The sequence below is a fragment of the Piliocolobus tephrosceles genome, chromosome 10 (assembly GCF_002776525.5).
Source record: "Piliocolobus tephrosceles isolate RC106 chromosome 10, ASM277652v3, whole genome shotgun sequence".
Classification (NCBI taxonomy): Eukaryota; Metazoa; Chordata; class Mammalia; order Primates; family Cercopithecidae; genus Piliocolobus; species Piliocolobus tephrosceles.
The window spans coordinates 21980654-21999922 of record NC_045443.1 but is presented as its reverse complement, the minus strand read 5'-3'; the positions used below and the strand labels follow the sequence as shown (position 1 = coordinate 21999922).

At 38.3% G+C, this 19269-nt stretch overlaps 1 protein-coding gene across 1 annotated transcript in view; it reads left to right on the top strand.

Annotated features, from left to right (window-relative positions):
- Positions 1 to 227: 227 nt before the first annotated feature.
- GYS2 (glycogen synthase 2) overlaps positions 228 to 19269 on the top strand; it is a 70811-nt gene continuing 51769 nt past the window's right edge. The window contains exon 1 of the mRNA XM_023208933.2: positions 228 to 601. Within this exon, the coding sequence (XP_023064701.1) occupies positions 481 to 601 (121 nt within the window). The 5' untranslated portion in view covers positions 228 to 480. The remainder of the gene's footprint in view (positions 602 to 19269) is intronic.

Genomic DNA, 19269 nt, shown 5'->3' with positions numbered 1-19269 from the left:
TACATGTAATCTAAGGAGGCCTGCAAACTTTATGAAGGGAGTTGCCAGTATTGGATCACTTTGGAAATGGTGAAATAAGCATTGGTAACTGTATGAATCTAGGAGTCTGGTCAAAAGGACAAGGGCTAAAAGACTGAACTTGGGTCATGCTCTGCCTATCCCAGGAGGTGCTAACCTATGTCCTGAATCAGAGGATTTTTCTGTTGACAGCTCTGGATTGTTTGGGTAGATACTGGTAGGGCAGAAACTGTCCTAACAATATCTGCCCAGAAAGACGGGAAAGAGGAGGAAAAATTCCTCCTTCCACCAGGAATTCTCTGGGAAGCACACAGGATTTCACGCTACTAGTTTATTCCCAAGAGAAGCTACCAAAGCTTGGTAACTATCAACTCTAACTTTTGTGTCTCTAAGTGCACTTCTCCTGGGATTACAACTAATTGAACCAGGGATTTAAAGGAATCTCAGAGGACTGTAAGAAGAATGCTTCGAGGCCGATCCCTGTCTGTAACATCCCTGAGTGGGCTTCCCCGGTGGGAAGTCGAAGAACTTCCTGTGGAGGAGTTACTGCTCTTTGAAGTTGCTTGGGAGGTGACCAATAGAGGTTTGTACTGCTCCTGAAGGTGGATATTTGCTAGGTGATTGAAGAATGTAGAGTAAGATTTCACCGATGACTCTCTAGTGATAACCAATTGCCAATGAGTGAGGAAAGCATTTAAGTGGAATGTACATTTAAGCTACATTTAACCTTGTCTATTACAACAGCCTATGAATACAGACTTGGCTGTGTGTTGAAGAGGGAGACAGTTGAAAATATTTACCGTTGCCATGGAATGTGCATTTAAATTAAAATTTAAAATCCATGTTATGACAAAATAGAAATAAAAAGTTAATATTTACTTTTTTTGTTTTAAAGTTTTCCTCAGCAAAATAGTATAATTAAACATTTTATTTTAGGAAGATGTATATGTGATTAGAACCAATTGGAAACTTTAACTCTACATTCTGTTAGTGATCATGTGAAATGCTTAATAATGTTTCTAATTCACAATTAGCTTGGAATTAAAATTTTAATTCAGGAGCTTCTCAAAAGGCAAAATACTGTGCTCCTTTTCAGAATGAAAGTAATTTTTTCTTCAATGTTATGCTTATGTAGGAATTATAAAATAAAGAAAATCAAATTGATAAAATTAAACCAATTTGCGAGTGAGCTATAACCTCATTTGTGCTGGGTAAGAGAAGGCAAGGTAGAGAACCACAATGTAAATGATTTTTAAAATAAAGACATTTGTAAAATTATAGAAACAATTCCTTGTGGATTTATACTCTCTAGTTTAAAAGTGTCAAGACTATTGAAGAAACATTAACAAAAAAAAGTAATGGTTTTGAAGACTGAGTTCTTTAAGATCTTGACAAATCAAGCCAACTGATTGCCAGGTAAATGGCAGTGATGATCTGTGTGATTTAAAGGATCTGAAATTATGACATATGTTGTAATATATAACATGCTTATTTGTCATTTTGTGTTTATTATTACATGTCTATTATGGTAACCTAAAGGATTTGAAATAATAACCAGAATGTGGTTATTTCCATTACTTCCTTCTTTTGGCTGATCAGAGCCAGCATAATCTCAAAATTAAAGGCATTATATATGGCATGCATTCTGATTTTTCATCTTATATTAACTGTTCAAAGTTCTCATATGTATGCATTCATAAAATAAAAATTAAAAGTCAATTTTGCCTATGTAGAAGTGGACAGAATGCATATAAGAGAACAAAGCACAGTCTTTTTCTCTGTAGTTTAGTGAGAAAAAATCTAGGAGGACAGAAACGTTATTACAGAGAAGTGAAGTATTTTATGAGTACCTGTTTCTGTTGTTTCTTTTTAATTATTTTTTTATTCTTTTCCTCAGAAATCTTTATCCTGAAATGAGTACCTGTTTTTAATGTCCTTTTTCTAGTCCCAAATTTTTCCAGTCCAGTTTTTAAATATGCCCAAAGTTCTTGGGAACAGAACCATCTCTATTACATGTGAATCCCACAGTATGCGCTAACATAAAAGTTTTCTCTAGAGAGTGGGCAGGAGCTCAAGGACATAGCTTATCGGTGGATGAAACTGGAGGGGCCTCTTAGCACTGGGAATCAGTCCAGAAGATCTCTGCACGAGTTCCCGCACCTTAACAGAGCCCCTTCTCCTTTCTTCTTTTCTCATCATTTAACAAACATTAATGGAGCACTGTTTCCTGGGCACTGGGAACACGCCAGTGAAACTAAGTTATTTTATGGATCTTATAATCAGTAACATGTGTGCTGATCTCAGGGTCTAGAACAGTGCCTGGTACCTAGAAAATGCTCAATGGATTTTTTTGAATAAAGGAATACATTTAGGCCGGGCGCGGTGGCTCAAGCCTGTAATCCCAGCACTTTGGGAGGCCGAGACCGGCGGATCACGAGGTCAGGAGATCGAGACCATCCTGGCCGTCAGGAGATCGAGACCATCCTGGCTAACACGGTGAAAACCCGTCTCTACTAAAATACAAAAAACTAGCCGGGCGAGGTGGCGGGCACCTGTAGTCCCAGCTACTCCGGAGGCTGAGGCAGGAGAATGGTGTAAACCCGGCAGGCGGAGCTTGCAGTGAGCTGAGATCTGGCCACTGCACTCCAGCCCGGGTGACAGAGCAAGACTCCGTCTCAAAAAAAAAAAAAAAAAAAAAAAGGAATACATTTATTTTTGAATCCCTAAGCTGCCTTTAATACTTACTTTCTATCATTTCCATTTCAAGGGGAGGAGAAGTGTTTTTGCGGAGAGGTTCCCACAATGTGATTTACCCAAGTTGGTATCATCTTTAATATATCTTTATTTTAGTATTATCATAGCCTGGTATGGTTAGAGATTTTCATATAGATGGATAATGATTGTGTTTATTCCTAAGAGTACGTTGCCACTGCAGTTTCTTTAAATTTAATGGTTTGAATTTTTACTTCCCTGCATTTCATAGTAGTGATATGAGGTATCTTAGAGATGATGCATCCCACTCCTCCACTTCATAGAGAAAATTGATTCATAGAGGCATCTAATGATCAAGCAAATAGCACAGTTAGGACCAGGATTTAGGTCTTCTCCAAGGCCAATTCACTTTTTTACTATTATGTAAGAATTAAATATTACAACCTCGGTTTTCAAAGGAAATATCTTATAGATGAAAGAACACAGAACTTGCAGTCAAAGGTCGTGGATTTCTGAAACTTTTTGAGAAAGAACTCCTTAAATTGAATAACAGTATCTTCATGAATAAAATGAATGTTATATTCTCCAGTTTTCTTACCATGTTTTCTGGCAAACAAGGAAGTGTATTCACATCTAAGAAAACAAGAGGTTTCTTAGGAGAAAAATCCCTTGCTGCCAGAATTTTGTCCATGAGCAATGGAAATGTGAAAAACTTAACAGATGAGACAGTCACAGTTAGTTCTGGGAACTAATTCTCACACCTCAAAATAACTTTTTTCATTTGTTAATCTTAACCTTGAAATTTATTGCTTTTATTCATTAATCCATTTTATTATTTGGTAAGGATTCATCAAGTGTCTATTAGGTATCAGGCACCGAGAGGCGAGGGAGATAGAGTTAAGAATACAGAACTGATTCTTTTTTTTTTTTTTCCCCCTTGAGACGGAGTCTCCTTCTGCCGCCCAGGCTGGAGTGCAGTGGTGCGATCTCGGCTCACTGCAAGCTCCGCCTCCCGGGTTCCCGCCATTCTCCTGCCTCAGCCTCCCGAGTAGCTGGGACTACAGGCGCCCACCACCGTGCCCGGCTAAGTTTTTGTATTTTTAGTAGAGACGGGGTTTCACTGTGGTCTCCATCTCCTGACCTTGTGATCCGTCCGCCTCGGCCTCCCAAAGTGCTGGGATTACAGGCGTGAGCCACCGCGCCCGGCCAAGGAGTTTCTAAACCTTCAGAAAAATCTATCTAAAAATTAGGTGCACGTGTATAGAAGTGCTTTTTTTCTGAGAAGAGGACTTCATACTTTCATCAGCTTCCTGAAGGCCCCTATGATTGCTGTAAAGAACAACTGCTCTAAAGTTTACTACTAAGCCACGGGGCTCTTTTTTGTTAACACAGAAGTTTTCCAAATGGCTTTTCTCCAGAGCAGAATAAAGAGGATTTCATCCTTCCCAAGAGGTAATGATGTTTATCTTTTGTGATACTGTTTTTGTTTTTCCTCTTTTTCTCTCATCCACCGCCACTTTTAAAGATCTATCAAGGCCCAGGACGGTGATTCACACCTGTAATTTCAATACTTTTCAAGGCCGAGGCGGGAGAATTGCTTGAGAGTAGGAGTTGGATACCAGCCTGGGGAACATAGGGAGACCCTGTTTCTACAGAAATTGACTGTAGTCCTAACTGCCTGACAGCCTAAAGCGGGAGGATCACTTGAGTCCAGGTGTTCTAGTGAGGCTTCAGTGAGCAAGATTGCGCCACTGCACTCCAGCTTGGGTGACAGAGTGAGACCCTGTTTCAAACAAACAAACAAAAGCAAAAAGATCCATCAATTTGTTCCTCCATTCCTTCACTTACTCTCTGGCTGTCTACAGCCTATGGGCTCTAAAGTCAGACTGCCTGATTTGGAATTCCAACTCCACCATCACCTAGGTAAAGTTGAGATTTATTGCATAGCTGCTCTGTGCCTCAGTTTCTCCATCTATAAAATAAAGATAACACCATCCACCTGTAACAATGTTGTGAAAATTAAAAGAAATATCAATTGTAAATCACTCAGAACTGTGCCTAGCATTTAATAAACACTCTGTGGGTATTAGCTTATTTCTTTATCAAATGAAATTCATAATATGAGGAAGTTAGCTCATGTATTGTCATACCAGCTTTCACTTTGAATGAGTCCATAATTGCATTTTTAAGCATAAAAGCAGAAAGAATAGGAAAAAGTATATATACATCAATTTTACTTCAATCACGGGATACATAGTAATTAGGATTTCTTTGCCCTAATTACCGGTGTGGATAAGCTGGTGGGCTATATCAATGGCATCTCAACCTGTTATTACACCATGTGAAACACACAACCTGTGTAAAAACTATGCTTGGTTGCGCAGCTTCAAGGAAAGCACCAATTTACTCACTTCCTTTTCATTCAGCATGCCATGTCTAGGCCCCTTTCATATCAAATATTTGGAGCTGCCATTGTAGGTATAATCGGTGGCAGTGCAGGTGGTCTTGTTCAAAGTTTGAGTATCACCTTCCGCTGCCAAGACTGCAGCTGCTTTGATTTTAATTGAGTATCTAGAAAAGTACTGGAAACACAAATATTTGCTGACCGTTGTCACAAGTAGCACCTAATCTCCTTCCTACCAGACCTTATAAAATGATGTTCTAACTGTATAATGACTTCCTCTGCTTCTGCAACTGTGTTTTGGAACAGGAGGGTCAGATTAGTAGCTACACACACTGAAATAGTCATATGACTTTCGAAGTCTGTAATTTTTAAGCATATACTAAATAGTGAAGTTTCTCCATATGTGTATAATATGTATATATGCGTGTATACATATATAAAGAGAGATGGAGAGAGATGGGGGAGAGAGAGAGAGTGAGAGAGAGGCAGAAAGAGAGATCCTTATTTTGGTTGATATCTATTCTATACTTCTTTGGAATAGTGATTTTTAGTAAATTGGCAGTGTTGCCAGATGCCGACTTAGGGTTTTAACAACCTCATTGTTATATGTACCATGGTAGTTCATCTTTTATTTCAGGTGAAAAGTGTGATACTTTGTCCTCACACTACACATAGCCCCCATGTTGTTCCAGGAAAATAGAGATCAATAAAATACAAAGTACTTGTTTGAAATTGAAGGTTAAGTTCAAATTCAATGACCTATGCTGTGGTAAAATGATCATTCATTAATGATATTAAGCGTTTTCTTTTTTAATGTCAGAATAAAACTATTTATTTGCAGATTAAAAAAATAAACATGTATGTAAATCTCCTTGGGGTATACTTTGAATCTGAAAATAGGAATGACCCTGTCTCTATGCTGTTGCGTTCACTGGTATTCTAGCTTGCTAAGAGAGAAGTTTGGAGCAAAGTGTACTTTGTAAATAGTAAAAACTGGGGCAAACTGTAGCACAAAGTGTACTATATAAACAGTAAAACCGAGGTAAAAATATAGCGAGAAAAAAAGGTGAAAATGGCGTTGGAATATAAGAAATAGCAGTAAAAGAAGCTCCTCATAGCAAGACTATACAGGGAAATGTCTGGAGGGACAAAGATTTATTTACAATCAGGCCTCAACCAATATGAGATGGACTTTCTTTTATTGATATATAACATGTGTTTATATGTATCAGGTACATGTGACATTTTGTTACATGCGTATAATGTGTAATGATCAAGTCAGGTATTTGGGGTATTTATCACCTCAAGTATTTACCATTTCTATGTGTTGGGAACATTTCAAGACCTCTCTTCTACTATTCTGAAATATACAATATACTGTTGTTAACTATAATCACCCTACTTTGCTACTGAACATGAGAACGTATTCCTTCTATCTAACTGCCTGTTTGTTTCCATTAACCAATTTCTCTTCATCTGCCTTCCTCCCACAACATACACACCCTTCTCTGCCTCTGCTATCTATCATTCTACTCTCTACCTGCATGACATTAACCTTTTTAGCTCCCACATATCAGTGAGAACATGCAAAATTTGTCTTTCTATGCCTGGCTTATTTCACTTAACGTAATGCAAAATTTGTCTTTCTATGCCTGGCTTATTTCACTTACTGTAATGACTTCCGGTTTCATCTATGTTACTGCAAATGACATGATTTTATATTTTTATGGCTGAATAATATTTCATTGTGTGTATATACCACATTTTCTTCATTCATCCATGGATGGACACTTAGGTTGATTCCATATCTTTGCTAATGTGAATCGTGCTGCAATAAACTGTGTGGTACTGGTATCTGTTTATTATTCTGAATTCTTTTCCTTTGGATAAACACCCAGTAATAGGATTGCTGGATCTTATGATAGTTCAATTTTTAGTTTTGTGGTAAATCTACATACTGTTTTCCATAGTGGCTATACTAATTTGTATTCTTACCAATAGTGCCTAAGAGTTCCTTTTCCTTCACCTCCTTGCCAGCATGTGTTATTTATTTATTAATTTATTTAAATCATGGAGATTCTAACTGGCATAAGATGATATCTCATTGTGGTTTTGATTTGCATTTCCCAATGATTAGTAATGCTGAGCATTTCCCCATACCCGTTGTGCATTTGTGTGTCTTCTTTTGAAAAATGTCTATTCATATCCTTTGCCCATTTTTTAATGAGATTATTTGTTTTTCCACCATTGAGATGTTTGAGTTTCCTATCTATTCTGGAGATTAATTCCTTGTCAAATGAATAGTATGCAAATATTTTCTCACATTCAACAGGTTGTCTCTTCACTCTGTTGATTGTTTCCTTTACTGTGCAGAAGTATTTTAGCTTAATGTAGTCCCATTTGTCTATTTTTGCTTTGTTGCCTGTGTTTGTGAGGTCTTAGCCATAAAATCTTTGCCCAAACCAATGTCTTGAAGTGTCTGCCTTATGTTTTCTTTTAGTAGTTTTATAGTTTTGAGTCTCATATTTAAGTGTTTAATCCATCTTGTGTTAATGTTTTATATGGCAAGAAATAGGGGTTGTATTAGGCCATTTTTGCATTACTATAAAGAAATATCTGAGGTTGAGTAATTAATAAAGAAAAGAGGTTTAATTTGCTTGTGGTTCCACAGGCTGTTTAGGAAGCATGGCACCCACATCTGCTTCGCTTCTGGTGAGGCCTCAGGAAGCTTTTATTCACATCAGAAGGCAAAGCAGGAGAAGGCACATCACATGACAAGAGAAAGAGCAAAGGAGACAAGAGGAAGATCCCAGACTTTCTTTCTTTCTCCCTCCCTCCCTCCCTCCCCCCCTCCCCCCTCCTTCCCTCCCTCCCTCCCTCCCTCCCTCCCTCCCTCCCTCCTTCCTTCCTTCCTTCCTTCCTTCCTTCCTTCCTTCCTTCCTTCCTTCCTTCTTTCCTTCCTTCCTTTCATTATTTTATTTATTTTCTTGAGACAGAGTCTCACTCTGTTGCCCACAATGGAGCGCAGTGGCACAATCTTGGCTCATTGCAACCTCCATCTCCCAGGTTCAAGTGATTCTCATGCCTCTGCCTCCTGAGTAGCTGAGACTACCACACCTGGCTAATTTTTGCATTTTTAGTAGAGACGGGATTTCGCCATGTTGGCCAGGCTGGTTTTGAGTTCCTGACCTCAAGAGATCTGCCCACCTTGGCCTCCTAAAGTGCTGGAATTACAAGTGTGAGCCACCACAACTGGCCCCAGACTCTTTTAAACAGATACGTGAACTAAATGAGCAAGAACTCACTTATCACCAAGGAAATGATGCTAAGCTATTCATGAGGGATCCTATGCCATGATCCAACCGCCTCCTGACAGGCCCCATCTCCAACATTGGGGATTACATTTTTTTTTGAGACTTATATGCAGTATTTTAATTTTTTAAAATTATATGTATATATATATTTAATTTTTCCATAAGTTATTGGGGTACAGGTGATATTTGGTTACATGAGTAAGTTCTTCAGTGGTGATTTGTGAGATTTTGGTGCACGCATCAGTTGAGCCGTATACTGCACCCTATTTATAGTCTTTTATCCCTTACCCTCCTCCCACCCTTGCCACAAGTCGCCAAAGTCTATTGCATCATTCTTATGCCTTTGGACCCTCATAGCTTAGCTCCCACCTATCAGTGAGAACATACAATGTTTGATTTTCCATTCCTGAGTTACTTTTAGAATAATAGTCTCCAATCTCATCCAGGTCATTGCAAATGCTGTTAATTCATTCTTTTTTTGTGGCTGAGTAGTAGTATTTCGTGTATACATACGCCACAGTTTCTTTATCAACTCGTTGATTGATGGGCATTTGGGTTGGTTCCACGATTTTGCAATTGCGAATTGTGCTGCTATCACATGCGTGTGCAAGTATCTTTTCCTGTAATGACTTCTTTTCCTCTGGGTAGATACCAACTAGTGGGATTGCTGAATCAAATGTAGTTCTACTTTTAGTTATTTAAGGAATCACCACAGTTTTCCATAGTTGTTGTACTAGTTTACATTCCCACCAGCAATGTAGAAATGTTTCCTATTCACCACATCCATGCCAACATCTACTGTTTTTTGCTTTTTGATTGTGGTAATTCTTGCAGAAGTAAGGTGGTATCATATTATGGTTTTGATTTGCATTTCCCTGATCATTAGTGATGTTGAGCACTTTTTCATATGCTTTTTGGTCATTTGTATATCTTCTTTTCATAATTGTCTACTCATGTCCTTAGCCCACATTTTTTTTTTTTTTTTTTTTTTTGAGATGGAGTCTTGCTCTGTCGCCCAAGCTGGAGTTCAGTGGTGCAATCTTGGCTCACCGCAAGCTCCGCCTCCCGGGTTCACGCCATTCTCCTGCCTCAGCCTCCCGAGTAACTGGGACTACAGGCGCCCACCACCACGCTTGGTTGATTTTTTGTATTTTTTTTTAGTAGTGACAGGGTTTCACCGTGTTAACCAGGATGGTCTCGATCTCCTGATCTCGTGATCCACCCTTCTCGGCATCCCAAAGTACTGGGATTACAGGCCTGAAGCCACGGCGCCGGGCCTAGCCCACATTTTTAATGAGATTGTTTGTTTTTTCTCACTGATTTGTTTCAGTTCATCATAGATTCTGAATAATAGCCTTTTGTTAGATGTATAGATTGTGAAGATTTTTCTCTCCACTTTGTGGGTTGTCTGTTTACTCTGCTGACTGTTCCTTTTGTATGCAAAAGTTTAGTTTAATTAAGTCTCAACTACTTATCTTTGTTTTTATTGCATTTGCTTTTGTGTTGTTGATCATGAAATCCTTACCTAAGCCAATGTCTAGAAGGGTTTTTCCAATGTTAGCATCTAGAATTTTTATAGTTTCAGGTCTTAGGTTTAAGTCCTGAATTCACCTTGAGTTGATTTTTGTATAAGGTGAGAGAAGAAGATGATCCATTCTCCTACATGGGGCTAGCCCATTATCCCAACACCATTTTTTGAAAAGGGTGTCTTTCCCCACTTTATGTTTTTGTTTGCTTTGTTGAATATCAGTTGGCTATAAGTATCTGGGTTTATTTCTGGCTTATTTGTTCTGTTCCATTGATCTGTGTGCCTATTTTTTATACCAGTACCATGCTGTTTTGGTGACTATGGCCTTATAATATAGTTAGAAATGAGGTAGCGTGATGCCTCTAAATTTATTCTTTTTGTTTAGTCTTGCTTTGGCTATGCATGCTCTTTTTTGGTTCCATATGAATTTTAGAATTTTTTTTCTAATTCTATGAAGAATGATGGTGGTATTTTGATGAGGATTGCATTAAATTTGTAGATTGCTTTTGGCAGTATGGTCCTTTTCACAATATTGATTCTACCCATCCATGAGTATGAAATGTGTTTCCCTTTGTTTGTGTCATCTATGATTTCTTTCAGCAGTGTTTTGTAGTTTTCCTTGCAGAGAACTTTAGCCTCCTTGGTTAGGTATATTCCTAAGTATTTTATTTTTTTGCAGCTATTGTAAAAGGGGTTGAGTTCTTAATTTGATTCTGCATTTGGTTGCTGTTGGTGTATAGAAGAGCTACTGATATTTGTACATTAATCTTGTATCTGCAAGCTCCACCTCCCAGGTTTACGCCATTCTCCTGCCTCAGCCTCCCAAGTAGCTGGGACTACAGGTGCCCACCACCTCACCTGGCTAGTTTTTTATTTTGTATTTTTTAGTAGAGACAGGGTTTCACCGTGTTAGCCAGGATGGTCTCGATCTCCTGACCTCGTGATCCGCCCGTCTTGGCCTCCCAAAGTGCTGGGATTACAGGCTTGAGCCACTGCCCCCAGCCTGCTGTTATATTGTTGAATTTGGTTATATAGTATTTTGTTAAGAATTTTAGCATCTATGTTCATCAAGGACATGAGTCTGTAGTTTTCTTTTTTGGTTATGTCCTTCCCTGGTTTTGGTATTAGGGTGATGCTGGCTTCATAGAATGAATTAGGGAAGGTTCCTTCTTTATCTCTCTTGTGGAATAGTGTCAAAAGATGGGTACCAATTCCTCTTTGAATGTCTTGTAGAATTCTGCTGTGAATCCATCTGGTCCTGAACTTTTTATTGTTGGTACTTTTAAAATTACCAATTAAATCTCACTGCCTGTTATTGGTCTGTTAGTAAATTTATTGAGGTTCATTTCATGGCCTATCATATGGTTTATCTTGGAGAACGTTCCATGCACTGTTGAATAGAAGGTGTATTCTGTGGTTATTGGATGAAATGTTCTATATGTATCTGTTAAGTCCATTTGTTCCAGCGTGTAATTTAAATCCATTGTTTATTTGTTGACTTTCTGTCTTGATGAGCTGTCTACTGCTGTTGGTGGAGTATTGACGTCCCCCACTACTATTGTGTTGCTGTCTATCTCATTTCTTAGGTCTATTAGTAATTGTTTTATAAACTTGGGAGCTCCAGCATTAGGTGCATATATGTTTAAGATTGTGATATTTCCCTGTTGGACAAAGCCTTTTACCATTATGTAATATCCCTCTTTGTCTCTTTTAACTGCTGTTGCTTTAAAGTTTGTTTTGCCTACTCACTGTGGTGGCCATTTGCATGAAATGCCTTTTTTCATCCCCTTTAAGTGGAGCATTTAGGCCATTTACATTCAATGTTAGTATTGAGATGTGAGGTACCATTGTATTCATTATGCTATTTGTTGCCCGTGTACCTTGGTTTTTTTGTTTTTGCTTTTTAATTTGTATTTTTGTTTTAGAGGTCCTGTGTGATTTATGCTTTAAAGAGGTTCTGTTTTGGTGTGTTTCCAGGATTGGTTTCAAGATTTAGAGCTCTTTTTGCAGTTCTTGTAGTGGTGGTTTGGTAGGGGCAAATTGTCTCAGCATTTGTTTGTCTGAAAAAGACTTTATCTTTCCTTTATATGTGATACTTAGTTTTGCTAGATACAAAATTCTTGGCTGATAATTGTTTTATTTGAGGAGGCTGAAGATAGGACCCCAATCTTTTCTAGCTTGTAGGATTTCCTCTGCTGTTAATCTGATAGGTTTTCCTTTAAAGATTACCTAGTGCTTCTATCTCACAGCTCTTAAGATTCTTGTCTTTTTCTTAACCTTATATAACCTGATGACAATGTGCCTAAGTGATGATCTTTTTGCAATGAATTTCCCAGGTGTTCTTTGTGCTTCTTGTATTTGAATGTTTAGGACTCTAGCTTAAAGGTTGGGGAACTTTTCCTCATTTATTCCCCTGAATGTGTTTTCCAAACTTTTAGATTTCTCTTCTTCCTCAGGAACACCAATTATTCTTAGGTTTGATCATTTAACGTAGTCCCAGACTTCCTGGAGGCTTTGTTCGTATTTTCTTATTCTTTTTTTGTGTGTGTGTGTTCATTGGATTGGGTAAATTCAAAGACCTTGTCTTCAAGCTCTGAATTTCTTTCTTCTACCTGTTCAATTCTATTGCTGAGACTTTCCAGAGCATTTTGCATTTCTATAAGTGTGTCCAATGTTTTCTAAATTTTTGTTTGCTTATTCTTTATGGTATCTATTTCTTTGAATATTTCTTTCTTCACTACTTCCATCTTTTTTTGGATTTCCTTGCATTGGTCTTCACCTTTCTCTGGTGCTTCCTTGATTAGCATGATAACTAACTTCCTGAATCCTTTTTCAGGTAAATCAGGGATTTCCTCTTGGTTTGGATCCATTGCTGTGAATTAGTGTGATTTCTTGGGGGTGTTAAAGAGCTTTGTTTTGTCATATTACCAGAGTTGTTTTTCTGGTTCCTTCTCATTTGGGTAGGCTCTGTCACAGGGAAGGTCTAGGGCTGAAGGCTGTTGTTCAGATTCTTTTGTCCCACGGAGTGTTTCCTTGATGTAGTACTCACCCCTTTTTCCTGTGGATGTGGCTTCCTGTGAGCCAAAGTGCAGTGATTGTTCTTTCTCTTTTTGGTCTAGCCACCCAGCAAGTCCGCCCACCTCCAGGCTGGTACTGGGGGTTGTCTGCACAGAGTCTTGTGATGTGAACCATCTATGGGTCTCTCAGCTGTGGATACCAGCACTTATTCCAGTGGAGGTGGCAGGGGGGCAAAATAAACTTTGCGAGGGTTCTTACCTTTGATGGTTTCATGCTCTATTTTTGTGCTGGTTGACCTCCTGCCAGAGGTGGTGCTTTCCAGAGAACATCAGCCATGGTAGTATGGAGAGGAACTGGCAGTGGGCGGGGTCCTAGAACTCCCAAGATTACAGGCCCTTTGTCTTCAGTTACCAGGGTGGGTAGGGAAGGACCATCAGGTGGAGGTAGGGCTAAGTGTGTCTGAGCTCAGACTCTCCTTGAGTAGGTCTTGCTGCAGCCGCAGTGGGGGATGGGTGTGAGGTTCCCAGGTCAGTGGAGTTGTGTACCTAGAATTATGACTGCCTCTGCTGAGTCATGCATGTTGTCAGGGAAGTGGGGAAAAGCCGGAAGTCACAGGCCTCACCCAGCTTCCATGTAAACCCAAGGGCTGGTCTTACTCCCACCATGCCAGCACTAACAGCCCCAAGCCTGTTTTTAAGTGGTGGGCAAGCTGGGCTTGAGAGCTTGCCCCAGGCTACCTGCCTCCTAGCTGCAAGAGCTTGGGAATTCACACCCTCCCTCAAGTTCTGGCCAGGAGGCTTCTCGCTGGATTCAAATTATGAAGCTCAGCTGGAGATTTCCTTCTCTCTGTGGTATTTTTCCCTGCTCCTCTGGCTGCCCTCCTGATGGATCCCTGTGGTGCCAGGCAGGAATGGCCTACTCAGAGACCCAGTGAGTTCCCAGGGCCTTTCTCACTGCTTCCTCTACATCTGTGTTTTGCTCGGCTCTCTAAATTAACTCAATTCCAGGTAAGGTCGGAAACTTCTCCCACAAACAGACCTTCAGTTTCTCCAGTGGGGGCGTGTGTTCAGGAGAGTAGGATCTCCCTTTCTGTTCAGGAGAGTAGGATCTCCCTTTCCCATTTCCACAGTTGGAGCACTCACAGTATTTGGGGGGTCCTGCAGGAGCAGTCTACTTCCTTCAGAGGGTCTGTGGGTCCTCTCAGGATTGCTGATTTGTTCTTGCAGTCTCTCTGGAGCTAAAATTCACAATGCAAGCCTCCACATGCTGCTGTGTCTGTCTGAGTTGGAGCTGCAATCTAGTCCTGCCTCCCATCTGCCAAGATCCTAAGAAGTTGGGGATTATATTTCAACATGAGATTTGGAGGGAACAAACATCCAAATCATATCAGGAGTCCAGTTTTATTCTTTTGCACATGGATATCTAATGGATGTCCAATTTTTTCAGCACCATTTCTTGAAGACTGTATCCTTTCCTCAATGTATATTCTTGGCACCGTTGTTGAAAACCAGTTGGCTATAAATATGTGGATGCATTTCTAGGTTCTCTATTCTCTTCCGTTGGTCTAAATGTCTTCTAATATCAATATCATGCTGTTTAGGTTACTATACCTTTGTAATATACTTTGAAATCAGATAGTGTGATACCACTAGCATTGTTCTTTTCTCACAGGGTGACTTTGGCTATTGGAGCTATTTTTTAATTTCATACAAATTTTAGATTGGTCTTTCTATTTCTGTGAAAAATGACATTGCTATTTTGATAAGGATCATATAGAATCTGTAGATTGCTTTGGGTAGTAGGCCCATTTTAACAATATTAATTTTTCTGATCCATGAGCATGGGATATCTTTCCATTTGTTTCTGTCCTTTTCAATTCTTTTATCAGTGTTTTGTAGTTTTCCTAATAGATGTTCTTCAGTTTCTTGGTTAAATTTATCCCTAAATATTTTAATTTTTAGCTATTGTAAATGGGATTGCCTTCTTAATTTTCTTCTCAGCTAGTTTATTATTGGTGTATAGGAACATTGCTTATTTCATATGCTGACTTTGTCTCCTACAACTTTACTGAATTTATTTATCAGAGCTAAGGGTGCTTTGGTGGAGTCTTGGTATTACTAGATATAAAATCATGTCATCTTGGAAAGATGGACAATTTGACTTTGTCTTTTCCTGTTTGCATACCTTTTCTTTCTTTCTTTCTCTAGCCCAAAAGCTGTGGCTAGGGCTTCCAGTATTATATTGAATAGGAGTGATGAAAGTGGGCATTCTTATTTTGTTCCGGTTCTTAGAGGAAAGGTTTTCAGTTTTTCCCAGTTCAGTATGATGTTAGCTGTGGATTTGTCATATATGGCTTTTATTATATTGAGCTATGTTCCTTCTATGATTGGCTGCTGATAGTTTTTTCATGAAGGAATGTTAAATTTTATCAAATACTTTTTCTGTATCTATTGAGATAATCATATGGTTTTTGTTCTTTTTGTTGATGCAATGTATCACATTTATTGATTTGCACTGTTCTTGCATCCCTAGTATAAATTCCACTGATCATGGTGTATTATCTTTTGGATGTACTGTTGGATTCAGTTTGCTAGTATTTGTTAGAAGATTTTCATATCTATGTTCCATCAGGGATATTAACCTGCAGTTTTATGTTTTCTTGCATCCTTGTCTGGTTATCTGATCAGGATAATGCTGGCCTCAGATAATAAGTTAGGGAGAATTCCTTCCTCTTTAATTTTTGGAAGAATTTAGGGAGACTTGTTAGTTTTCTTTGAAAGTTAGGTAAAATTTGACAGTAAAGCCATCTGGTCTTGAAATTTTCTTTGTTGGGAGAATTTTAATTACTGATTCAACCTCATTATTCATTACTGGTCTGTTCAGGTTTTCTATTTTTTTCTTTCGAGACGGAGTCTCACTGTGTTGCCCAGGCTGGAGTGCAGCGGTGCCTCTTGGCTCACTGTAAGCTCCACCTCCAGAGTTCATGCCATTCTCCTGCCTCAGCCTCCCGAGTAGCTGGGACTACAGGCGCCCGCACCACACCTGGCTAATTTCTTTGTATTTTTTAGTAGAGACTGGGTTTCATCGTGTTAGCCAGGATGGTCTTGATCTCCTGACCTCGTGATCCACCTGCCTCGGCCTCCCAAAGTGCTGGGATTACAGGCCTGAGCCACCGCGCCCGGACATCTGTTTTTTCTTAATTCAATCTTGGTAGGTGGTATGTGTCCAGAAATTTATTTTTTTCCTCTAGATTTTTCAGTTTTTTAGTGTATGGTTGTTGATAAAAGTCTCTGATAATCTTTTATATTTCTGTGGTATTGGTTGTAATACGTTTTCTTCTTTATTTCTGATTTTCTTTATTTGAGTCTCATCTCTTTTCTTCATGGTTAGTCTAGCTAGAGATTTATCTATTTTATCTTTTTTAAATAGCAACTTCATTTTGTTAATCCCTTGTTGTTGTTGCTTTTGTTGTTGTTGTTGTCTTTCTCTATTTCATTAAGTGCTTCTGTTCTTTATTTTTTCTTTCCTTCTGCTAGTTTTCAGTTTTGTTTGTTCTTGCTTTTCTAGTTTCTTGAAGTACATCATTAGATTATATATTTGAAATCTTTCTAAGTTTTTAATGTAAGTGTTTATTGATCAATTTCCCTCTAGCACTGCTTTTGCTGTATCCCATGGCTTTTGGTATGTTGTGTTTCAATTTTCATTTGTTTCAAAAAGTTTTGATTTCCTTCTTAATTTTCTTCTTGACATAATGTTCATTCAGGAGCATGTTGTTTAATTTCCAAGTATATGTATAGGTTTTAAAGTTTTTCTTGTTATTGATTTCCAGTTTTATTCCATTATGATGTGAGAAGATGCTTAATATGATTTCAAATTTTTAAAATTAGTTGGACTTGTTTTGTGTTCTAACATATGATATATCCTGGGGAATGCTTCATGTACTGATGAGATAAATATATTCTCTAGCTGTTGGATGAAATATTGTGTAAATGTTAGTTCCATTTGGTCTAAAGTCAAGTTTCAATCCAATATTTCTTTGTTAATTTTCTGTCTAGATGATCTATCTAATGCTGAGATTAGGATGTTGAAATCCCCAACTATTATTGTACTGGATTCTATCTCTCCCTTTATATCTAATAATATTTGCTTTATATATCTGGATGCTCTGGTGTTGAGTGTGAATGTTTAGAATTTATATTATGTCTTCTTGCTGAATTGTTCCTTTTATCATTATGGAATGACATTTGTCTCTTTTTAGTGTTTTTTATTTAAAGTCAATTTTATCTGCTATAGGTATAGCTACTTCTGTTCATTTTTGGTTTCTCTTTGTATGGAAGATCTTCTTTCACCCTTTTACTTACAGTCTATATTTATCTTTACAAGTGAGATGAGTTTCTTATAGGCAGTTTATAATTGGGTCATATATTTGTTTTATATCTATTTAGCCAGTCTATGTCTTTGAAGTAACAATTTAATCCATTTACCTGCAAGGCTATTATTGACATGTGAAAGCTTATTCCTGCCATTTTATTAATTGATTCCTGTTTGTCCTTCTTCCCTTCCCTCCCTCCCTCCCTCCCTCTCTCTCTCTCTCTTTTTCTTCCTTCCTTCCTTCCTTTCTTTCTTTCTTTCTTTCTTTCTTTCTTTCTTTCTTTCCTTCTTTCTTTCTTTTTCTCTTTTTCTTCTCATTGTTTATGATTGTGGTTTGGTGATTTTCTATAGTGGTAACATATGAGTTCTTTCTCTTCTGTATTTGCGTTTTGCTCTACCAGTTAGTTGTATATCCTTTTGTGTCTTCATAATGGCAGTGTGCTGTCACTTCCATGTGTAGGACTTCTTTTAAGTATTTCTTGTGAAGCCAGTCTAGTGATAATGAATTTCTTCAACTTTTTCTTGCCCAGAAAGGATTTTATTTATCCTTCATATATGAAGGACAATGTTGCTGGGTGTAGCATCCTTGGTTGTCATTTTTTTCTTTCACTATTTTTAATATATCATCCCATTTTCTCCTGGTCTGTGAGGTTTCTGGTGAGAAATCTGCTGTTAATCTGTTAATCTTGTGGAAGTTCCCTTACAAGTGACTAGACATTTTGCTTGCTGTTTTAGAATTCTTACTGTTTGGCTTTTGACAGTTTGACTATAATGTGCTGTGGAGAAGAGCTTTTTGCATTATGTTATTTGGGAATTTCTGACTTTCTTTCTTTTTTTTTTTTTTGAGATGGAGTCTCGCTCTGTCGCCTGGGCTGGAGTGCAGTGGCCAGATCTCAGCTCACTGCAAGCTCCGCCTCCCGGGTTTACGCCATTCTCCTGCCTCAGTCTCCGGAGTAGCTGGGACTACAGGCACCCGCCACCTCGCCCGGCTAGTTTTTTGTACTTTTTTAGTAGAGACTGGGTTTCACCGTGTTAGCCAGGATGGTCTTAATCTCCTGATCTCGTGATCCGCCGGTCTCGGCCTCCCAAAGTGCTGGGATTACAGGCTTGAGCCACCGCGCCCGGCCTAGGAATTTCTGACTTTCATGTGTCTGGATATCTAAATCTCTTGCTAGATTTGAAAACCTTTCAGCTCTTGTGTTGTTAAGTAGGTTTCCTACACCTTTCATTTTCTCTTTACCTTCTGGGAAACTGCAAATTTGAATATTTGTTCACTTTATGGTGCTTCATATGTCACATAGACTTTGTTCATTCTTTTTTTTTTCTTTCTATCATTTGCCTAGGTAATTTTAAAAGACCTGTCTTTAAGTTCTGAATTTTTTCTTCTGCTTGATCTAATCTATTGTTGAAGTTTTTGAATGCATTTTGTATTTCTTTCAATAAACTCTTCAGTTCCAGAATTTCTGTTTGGTTGTTTTTTTATTGTATCTATCTCTTGGGTAAATGTCTCTTTCATACCCTGAATTGTTCTTCTGATTTCTTGTTGTGTATCTGAGTTCTCTTGTGTCTCACTGAGCTTCCTTAATATCAACATTTTGGATTCTTTTTTTTCCAGAATTTTATAAATGTCTTCTTTTTTTTCCACTGGCATATGTTGCTGAAGAATTATTCAATTCCTTTGGAGGTGTCATATTCCTTCACCTTTTTATGTTTATTTTGTTCTTGCATTGATATCCATGCATCTGGTGTAACGATTGCTGCTTCCAATTTTGTAAATTTGTTTTTGTAGGGGAAGACTTTTTCCTGAAGATATATCTTGGTGTTGATTGAGTAGGGCACATTGGTTTTTGATTTCTAGGTGCATACAGTAGCATAGTCTTCATATTATTTGTTTCAGCTGCCAA